Raw genomic sequence first — 9,928 nt, forward strand, 5'->3', positions numbered from 1 at the left:
GTGTTCAAATGAACCGGGGTTCTTGATAGCCAATTGAGCATGTTTCAGCCCGAGACATGCAGAGCAGACCTGGTGTGTGTCCTTGCATGACATTTTGTTCCCGCATGAACAGAGTCGCACAGAATCTCCCTCACTAGCCGGGATAGTCTGCATTGCTGCAGCCATCGTAGTTTCGAACAATCCTTGCAATCGGCTGGAATGCTAATCGAAGGAGCCAGGCGAAAAACGGCATGGTGGCCAGTAATTCGTCCAGAAGTTAGTAGAAAAGTTTGTAGGCTTCTGGTGTGAAGCGAGAAAAGGTTTTTGAATGTCGTAATGACGTAGTGCTGCTCCTCTTATACTGAGGGGTGGGGTAGCAACTCCCAGACACTACGTCATGTCTGCCAGCCAATTGGGGCTGGCATAATGTAATAGGACTTCTGAGGAATCCGCGGAAGGGGCATATCCCATAGTGAGACACCGAAACATATGCTTGAAAAAGAACGGCTACCGTGAACATAGATGTAAAGAAAACGAAGTTGCTTGTCAGATTTTCCTAACAGGCAACCATATTTTTTTTTAATAAGCCCAAAAAAACACAACCCGCAACCCGTGCTGTTTTAACGCGATTTATATCCAAAAAAAAGCCCAAAGTCGCGTATAATAAGCGGACTTGGCAAAGTATGAAACCAAAATGTTTGTTGACACGTTTCCTGCCTGGAGTTTTGCTGCAAAGTACGTCACCCAAAGTACGTTTCGCTGCAAAGTACGTTGGTCTGATTGGTTGAAGGACTATCCAATTGCGGACAGAATCATTTGAACTATGCCCGTTGATCACGCCTCTTGTGCAGTAGAAAATACAGAGCAGGCTCCCCAGACTAATGTTCAGTCTTAAAAGATTGAGTTTGGTCTGGTGATAGCCAGACTAGGGGAAAAGTAGAATTAGAGTAAATTTCTATACACTACCAGTGGACTAGCCTACACACAAATTCAGATACGCAGAATTATAAACCTATATCTCTATAACCTAAATATCTGTTTTATATCAAGATTCTAATCAATATTTCGAATAATGTAAGTTTCATAAGACTGTATATGAAAAACTATGTAAAAAAGTATATTTAATAGGCTACTTGATCAAAAGAGTTAACACAACTGCAAGCCAAGTATACTTTGAATACTTAATTATATGTTTAAGTATATCTCGATCAAAAGATTGAGGACAAGAACAGGCCAAATATACTTGGACGTTTCTCTCAGTACAAGTCAAGTACACTTAAGTGTAATTTTAAGTTTATTTTTAAGAAGTATATAAAATGTCGACTGAATGTATACTTTCTTATTTTTAGTTTAAAATAAGTATACTAATAGAACACTTGAATAAACTTATTTTTCGTAAGGGTAGTGCAGGTTTAGTTTGTGTTCAAGAGGCATAGAACTAAATCGGCTCTCCTTGAAGACACCACTGTCACTTTCCAGTCCATATCCCCCTACATCCACCATGGTGAAGCGATATCTGGAGTCGCAGGTAGCCATCAGAACAATGGAGTGTGTGCCCTTATAGGTGTAGTAGCCGCTCCTGGTGTGCAGTGCGGTGGAAAGTTCCACAGTCACCAAAAGTCAGCAGCAATATTTTCCCATTGTGCAACTGAAGAGCAGGGAAGAAACTGGCTGCAGTGCTTTCCACAAAGCTTTCCATACCGGCTCGGACACTATGGAAGACACTGTGCTTGACGACAGTTTGTAGCTAGCTGCTACAGCATGTTGCCTTTAACCTGAAGCTAAAATTCAAAGGGTGTTTGTCAGTCTCTGCATACTGTGCGTACACTGATGTACGATAAATGGCTGCACACGACAAACCAAATTGTCGAATCTATCGGCCGACATCCGGAAATATCCTGATATGCATTTTCTCGTCCATGTCTCTCAGTGGCCGGACAAGCACAGAAAATTCACCCTCCCTCTGCCTCAACCAGTTAATGGGGCGCACGTACTATTTCCTCCGACGCCTAAAATTAACTGTTTTTCCAACTCCAACATGGTCCATCTCTGTTTCAGTCGCCATTGCTTGTAGTAGCCTAAACTGAAAACAGCCGCCAAGAAACTAAACACAGTGGAACATTGAAACCCCACCGCCAACTAGCGTTTCGGCTGTGTTATTGCAGAGCAACACAGACAGAACACAGAAGTATAAATGCTCACCATGGCGTCGGCTAAGTGCGTAGACTACAACATTGAAGGGGGTGGATTTTAGAATCCATTGCTGCTTCAATGTATATCTAATGAGTGATTATAATCAAGTATTAATCAATATTTTTCCTTCTAAACATCACATGAGTTGAATGACTTCTCTAGGCTTATGAAATTTTACTTTGTTATAGAAGTTACCAGTGTGATTACTGAAATGTTCTTTTCATGCATTATTCTCTTTTATACTACAGGGCCGTTGAATGCTTGAATCTGATTGGTTGACGAACGTTCTAAGGTGTGCATTATTTTCAGGGAAACGCATGGCTAAAGTAGTTCCAGGCAGGTCTTGACCGCATTACAGTTCCATATCACTTCGCGTAGTCAACTGTAATAACGGAAAATAGGATACAATTCATAACAAGAAAAAGCATTTCGCCCCGTGCGCTTGATCTGCAATTTTCAACGTCTAGCTTCACAATCAATAGAAACATGCAGTTTAATTTGAATAAATAAACTATAAAGTCCTATCTATAATCAATAGAAAATTAAACTGAATATAGGCTAAATAAATGGATAGTCCTGCAGCACGGATTTTTATTGCAGATAATTTAACAAATAAATAATTATTGATAGGCCTACTTGTTAAAAGGGCTTTGGGTTTCATTTATTTGGCTAGTCTACTGTCATCTGTCAATAATAAAAAAAAAAGAAAGAATTAACGAATTAATTAAAACGAATTGAATTAATTAATAAATAATAATATTGACGCACATGCTTTTCTGTCTCATTATTGCAACATCTCTCTCTAATAACTGCATTAATAACTGCATAAAGCCGGGAACACACTTTAAGGCCGGTTATGAATGTAATTTGATACTTATGACTGATCATGACCAAACGCGTGTTCAGCGCGTTCAGTCTGTGTTCAAAGTCGGTGTTTAAAATCTGCTGCAGTCGATGAAAACAGTCAGAGAATGGGTCAGCTAGTCGTGTGTCCCCAGCATTAGTGGCTCAAACCTCCGTTACTAACTCTGAAATGACGTTTTGGAATTAGCAACGGAGGCATGGGATTAGATGCGTAAGAAATTAGTCCTACATACAAGAGCGTTTTAATGACAAAAACTTTACAAACGTCTTGAAATACAAAATCTGAACAAATGTTTCGAGGTGTGGTAACTGTAGTATAAGCGGAATAATTGACTTCAGGCCGTTGAATTATTAGAAAAATAATGCACACCCGAGGTGTAACGGCCACTCCGCTTCGCGTCGTGACCGCATTACCACCTCGGGTGTGCATTATTTTTCTAATAATTCAATGGCCTGTCGTCAATTATTCCTTACATGTCTGTGTTTGATATCTGAATGCAGTAACAGTGCTTGCTTATTTATCCTGGCTTCCAGAAATGAAATATGGAAAGATGTTTTGTTTGAGAAAGGTCTTCAACATGTGTCAATACGTACATCTGTTTTTCTAGGGTACTCTGACAACTACGTCACACGGGTCATTGGAACCAATAGTTTGAGTGAACATTTCGTAGCTAAAGTCTTTACTGTGTTAGATTAAAGTGTCCTCTCCTTGAGAGAAAGAAGAGAACGTATTATCTTGATGTTTTGAGAAAACTCTCCTGTTTATTAGTTAAAGCCTATCCAAATCCAACCTTGGAAAAGCTGTTCATCGGTGTGTGTGTGTTAGTCTTTTTGGTTACAGGTTAAGGAACCATTGGCATTATTGGAGATTGACTGAGTTGTTGTTCTGGACATGCTGGCGCCCAGCAACCCACATCTGCGACCTGGAAGGTCACGATGTGCCTAACTTCAGGGTCCGAGTGTCAGCTGCATAATCGATGGAGATATGCTTCAGTCTATCTGGAATGTGTGGGAAATTATTATGTTTATCTATTTCTTAGCCAATGAGAATCATTCAACCTGAAGCAGACCATCAGAGGTGAAGGGGATAATTGCTGTGATCTTTGTAACTGTAAGAGGGGCGGCCTACGAAATCCGTGTGTCTTGAAGCTGACTTCTGCTGATGAAACTGCAAACTATCTTCAGTAAAACTTTTCTTTAATTTATTATAATTCTGACTCTTGTCTTAATTAATCATTTCTGGTTCTGGGTCTTTGACTGTAAATCTCCTTACAACGTGCAACACATAGCCATCTTGCAATGTTTACTAATGACTTTGACGTCACAGCGCTGTCCTCATCTGTTTAGCTCGCCTCTGGCCCGCCTATATCAGATAACCCGATGTGATTGGTGTAGCTCGGATACAAGGGCATATTTAATGAGCATGATTACTCAACGCCAGAGTAAACTCGCAAATTTAATTTGTGCTCTCGCGAGAACTCTGGATTTCCAGGGTAGCTTTTTTCGGGATTATTTCATACAATTTAATACACGCATTATGCCTTCGCCCACATCGTTGGATTCTGTCATTGTCGAGTATCGAGAGAACAACCAGCGCTGTTTTTCAGTTGTTTTCCTCTGTGAACATGCACTCATGGACGTCTGACAATTTAGTTGCTTTTTGGAGGTTTCAGGTTTAAAAACGTCTATAGATATATAGAGACTACACTCCTTCTGCGGTACTGTTGCTCTCACGGAACAGATAGACTATATATGCTTATTCAACTTTTTAGTGTTAAATAAAAAGTACCGTCAGATGAAATCCTACAGGTGTTAGTGCTCTCTCCATCCATATAAATGCACATCCTTGAATGAGCGTGGATTTCTAGCGCATTTACTTGAACTTCTTAGGTAATTTCTATGGTTTGACCCATTTTAGAGGCAGCCAAAATCAGAATTTAAAATGGACTGAATAAAGCTCTCTACGAACTTGACTTGCGCGATGCCGCGCTGGCTGACATGTATGTACATGAATCACTGTCACAGGCTCAGAGCAATATTGTTACAGTTACAAGTTACAGCATAATACATTTTTAACTGGCAGAATAATACAGCATTACGAGTCACGACACACACAGTCTCACTTTTAGCTATGTCTTTTAACTATTATAGTATTTCGAAGGGCAAAAACATGAACTTTAACTATTGGCTTTACTTCTTCAAGTCAGCTGTCACTTTAGCACGAGGCCAGTAGCATAGCATTAGCTCCTAAGCCTAAGCAAGCTCGATCGGTGGATTCAGCATCCAGGCACCTTAGCTCCACCCACACCCCGCCTCTTTGCCCTTTTTCTGTTATCCAGGAGTGACGCATGCGCTCTGCCAAGATGGCGACGGCCGGCTCCGCCCACTTTTAGCTTCAAAAATGCTCTTCAGAAACCTACGGGTGACGTCACAGACACTATGTCCATATTTTTTTTACAGTCTATGGTCGTGCCTAACAACGCCCTTCAGCCGTGAATTATTCACGATACAGCACAGCCTCTCGTACCTTATTGCTTAGGCTACATAAAGGATAATATACGGAATGTGTTTTTTGTGAGATGTACAAATGCCTGCTCACATAGAACTACAATAAGCATCATGTTCACAGCGCACACAATGCCTCTGCACTTACTCATGATTTTTCTCAACATGAGGACAGGAGAGCTATCAGTCAATACATTGGAAAACAAATAACTTGCAATAAGTACTTTAAAGAGGAACTCAGATTGTTACGGCTTTCCATTAAGAGTGAGTAAGTAACATGTGCAAACAGAGTCTATGCATAAAGATGTTGATGCAAACAATGTTTATCTTTATTTTGTTCCAATGAATAAACATTGCCTCAAATCCATTTCCTCTGGCTTCTCATTTCTTCATGGTCATAATGAGGCACAACCCCAACCTCAGAATTGACATATTAAGCACTGACCATAACTTATAGAGCAATGCTTTGTATCAAAAAAGATATAAGAATAAGAAGTAATTGATTTTTGCTATGATATTCACAGTTTATTTTCTTACACTGTACATCTTTAGTCATTTGCGTTTGTGAATATTGTATTTGACCATTTTTTTAAGTCTCTCAAAAACCTAGTCAGTAAATTATATGGTCTGCATTTTGCTAATCTCTCCAGTCCAGCGTTATTTCCACTCATCTGCAGACTTTTTCACAGCGGAATTATCCACACATTGGATTTGGTACAGGCTTCTTTTTTTTTTTTTTTTTAGTATTGTGGATTTTTCTGTCCAGTCCACATAATAAACTCTTAAAGCAAATGAAGAATTTTGCATCAATCAAACTGTTGTCACAACTTCTAATTAAATTATCTTCAACCAACAAACAACATTGAGTTAATGAACTTAAATTGTAGCATAAACACAAATAAATTGATATAACTTAATATTAAATTGTTGTTTCAACTAGTTTCAACAATTAACTTATAAAGGGAGTGGTGACCCTCTTATCTATTTAAGTTCAAATAAACAGCTAGTGCTCATACTATAACTTATTTAGCATGTACATTTAATGAACAATAAGATATTGTCACTGGCATTACTAGCATAGTCATTGCTCATATTGTATCTCAAGTTATTTTTCAAAAATAACTAGTTATTTATCTATATTCATGATGTAAAATTATTATGTTTTACCAGTGTTCATTTTCTGGAAACAAATGCTCTATAAATTTATAGAAGGAGCAAGGAAGAAAAAGACACAACCTTACTTTCAAATTCTTTAATTAATGAGAAAGAAAGAGATGGATTAGAGTTATGAAACGTGCTCAGCCTCAGGCAATGTTGTTTGCGTTTATATTGGCAGATTCATTAAAATTCTCATATAATTAAGAGCTGTAAATTTAAACAACAAAACCAAAAACACAAAAGCTCTTTATCTGAGAAGATGGATGGCTCTTAAAAGAGCCTTTGGGGTAGTTGAAGTCAGGCACGCCTCACTTTGAGCTGGTGTATTTGGTGACGGCCTTTGTGCCCTCGGACACGGCGTGTTTGGCCAGCTCTCCGGGCAGCAGCAGACGCACGGCGGTCTGGATCTCTCTAGAAGTGATGGTGGAGCGCTTGTTGTAGTGCGCGAGGCGAGACGACTCACCGGCGATGCGCTCGAAGATGTCGTTGACGAAAGAGTTCATGATGCCCATCGCCTTGGAGGAGATACCGGTGTCAGGGTGAACCTGCTTCAGGACTTTGTAGACATAGATAGCATAGCTCTCCTTCCTGGACTTTCTGCGCTTCTTTCCTCCCTTACCGGCGGTCTTGGTGACGGCCTTCTTTGAGCCTTTCTTAGGCGCGGACTTTGCTGGTTCAGGCATGATGATGCGAGATCAAAAGACCGACAAAATAATGTTCCCTTCAGTGCGACACAGAGGTATTTATTCACTGCCCTATGCTAATTTTCAAAGCGATACGAGAAATCTCCGATTGTCTTTTTTTCATAGGCCAAACCTATAAACTCGTACTTCATTGGACAACTCAAAGCATCACGAGGGCCAATCACAGGCGGATAAATAATAGTCCCGCCCATAACTCCCACGTTGTTTCGTTTCCCGCTCTTTAATTCATTTTTCTTTTCTTTTTTTAAATAAGCGGTTCCAATATTTTGCATCGAGTAATTTTAAAACCCCTTATAAATCCATTGAGGGAGTTTAAAAAAAAAAAAATAATAAACAGTGTAAAAAAAAAAAAAACGTGTGGTTATGAAACTATTGTTGAGATGTTAAATGACAGAAAAAAGCAAATATAAGCTCATTTGACAGTTTGTGTAACATTTTTCTACATCCTCAACTTCTGCTAACTGTAGTACTATTTTGATTTAATTGCTTTTCTGTTAGTTTCGTAAAAAAAAATGCATTCAAGTGATTAACACGTGTGCAACACAAACAAATGTTTTAATTTGTAGGTGTCATCTGTTAAAGAAAACACATGTTGAAACAATCACGATTTATTACTGTGAAACATTGTTTGGTGGAGTTCATCCCAGATTCAGTTAAAACGTTTTAGAATTTATGCTATGGTTGACATGGTCAAAACATTGACTCTTTATGTGGCAGAGTGTGTGGCTCTTAAAAGAGCCGTTGGGTTTGTGTGGTTTCTCCCGGTGTCAGTCGTTTATCCGCCGAAGCCGTACAGGGTGCGTCCCTGTCTCTTCAGCGCGTACACAACATCCATGGCGGTGACGGTCTTTCTCTTGGCGTGCTCGGTGTAGGTGACGGCATCGCGGATCACGTTCTCCAGGAACACCTTCAACACTCCGCGGGTCTCCTCGTAGATCAGACCGGAGATGCGCTTGACGCCGCCGCGGCGAGCCAGACGACGAATGGCGGGTTTGGTAATTCCCTGGATATTATCGCGCAAAACTTTACGGTGACGCTTAGCGCCTCCTTTTCCGAGTCCTTTACCGCCTTTGCCTCTTCCAGACATGTTTCACTCTGACTACTTCGTTCGACTAACGAAAGACAACTAACAGAATCTGTCTGTGTGTTACAAGGAAGCCTTATACATTCGCTTACAGGACCTGACAGAAACCTGCGCCGTGTCACATGACACACACACAAACACACACACACACACACCTCCCCCAAAATAAATCTAGAGCACATGTGATTTAATCCCAACCCTGACCTTTGTTTCGTATAAAAAATTGTGAAATGTATTTCACAAAGATCATATATTTTATAGTAACTGGCTTATAATGAAAAGTGATTTTAAACAAACTCACCATGAAACTCACAGTGAATGAAGAAGGACACAAGACGTCGTATCACAAAGTAAAATGAATACATAACAGAGAGGCACATCTGTTATATCTTCTGTTTATGCCTGTTTGTGTTTGTACATGTATCATTTAAGTATTCTTTTCATTTCTTTCTTTCTTTTTCTCCTTTTTATAATGTGAATTTAGAAAACACAAACAATGGCGACACAGACAAAATTACTATATTAAAACTGCAATGCTAAAATGCAGGATCATGTTTGATACTCTTTCACAACTTTACTGACTGCGTACATTTGGACTCTTAATCAGTAGTGGAAAATAATCAACAAAACATCATTTCATGTCACTTTTAATATCATCTGGACTTGAGTAAAACATGGTCAAATGAGTTTTTTCTTTTTCTTTTCTTGATATATTTTGATAGATTTCATGAGTTGTATCTCCCATGATGTTGCTCTATTAAAGGACAAGTTCGGTATTTTACACTTAAAGCCCTGTTTACAGATCGTATCTGATGAAATAGAACGGTTAAGATTAAAATTTGGACACATGCTGCTGTCCCGAGAATTTTAGGTTTATTTCGCTCCCCCCCACCCCCACAATGGTTGTCTATATGCACTGGAAGATTCCGTCCTAAAAACACATTAAACTTTCGTTTACAAAGACGTGAAACTCACCGAGTGGTCAGGGGTGTTCACTGATATGTTCCATCAAAAATCGCTGAAAAAGATGCATTCCAACAGGTTTTATCGTAGTTTTTGTCCAACTCCATTGACTTAAAGGGATAGTTCACTTTGAAATTTAATTTTGGTATGTTTTAGCTTACCTCAAGGGCATCCAAGATGTAGGTGTCTTTTTTTCCGCAGTAGTTTCAATTTTGATATTTTTAGGTCAAACCGTTCTTGTCTGTCAGTCATATAATGCAGGTCGATGGTCACTTGTCTCAAACAGCATGCACAGAGTCCAAATTAAAACAATTCCCCGTCGTCCAAATTAAACAATTCCCCATCGTAAGTACACATTGATGGCCTAAGACACGAAACGAGCGGTTTGTGTGAGAAAACGAACAGTTTTTATATAGTTTTTACCTCTTGAACTCAGCCACGTCCAAGTGATCTGAGAGCGCGGGCGGGTATAGATATA

The 9,928-nt window shown here is 39.4% G+C and overlaps 2 protein-coding genes across 2 annotated transcripts; both read right to left on the reverse strand.

Moving 5' to 3' along the window:
• Window positions 1-6,961: 6,961 nt before the first annotated feature.
• Window positions 6,962-7,423, reverse strand: LOC309490559 (histone H2B). The gene has a single exon (XM_082159795.1). The coding sequence runs from the start codon at window positions 7,380-7,382 to the stop codon at window positions 7,008-7,010; it is 375 nt and encodes a 124-aa protein (XP_082015921.1). The 5' UTR covers window positions 7,383-7,423; the 3' UTR covers window positions 6,962-7,007.
• A 690-nt stretch (window positions 7,424-8,113) lies between these two features.
• On the reverse strand, window positions 8,114-8,541 carry LOC309490572 (histone H4). The gene has a single exon (XM_082159807.1). The coding sequence runs from the start codon at window positions 8,488-8,490 to the stop codon at window positions 8,179-8,181; it is 312 nt and encodes a 103-aa protein (XP_082015933.1). The 5' UTR covers window positions 8,491-8,541; the 3' UTR covers window positions 8,114-8,178.
• Between the last annotated feature and the right edge of the window lie 1,387 nt (window positions 8,542-9,928).

Source organism: Leuciscus leuciscus, assembly GCF_965113295.1.
Source record: "Leuciscus leuciscus genome assembly, chromosome: 25".
Classification (NCBI taxonomy): Eukaryota; Metazoa; Chordata; class Actinopteri; order Cypriniformes; family Leuciscidae; genus Leuciscus; species Leuciscus leuciscus.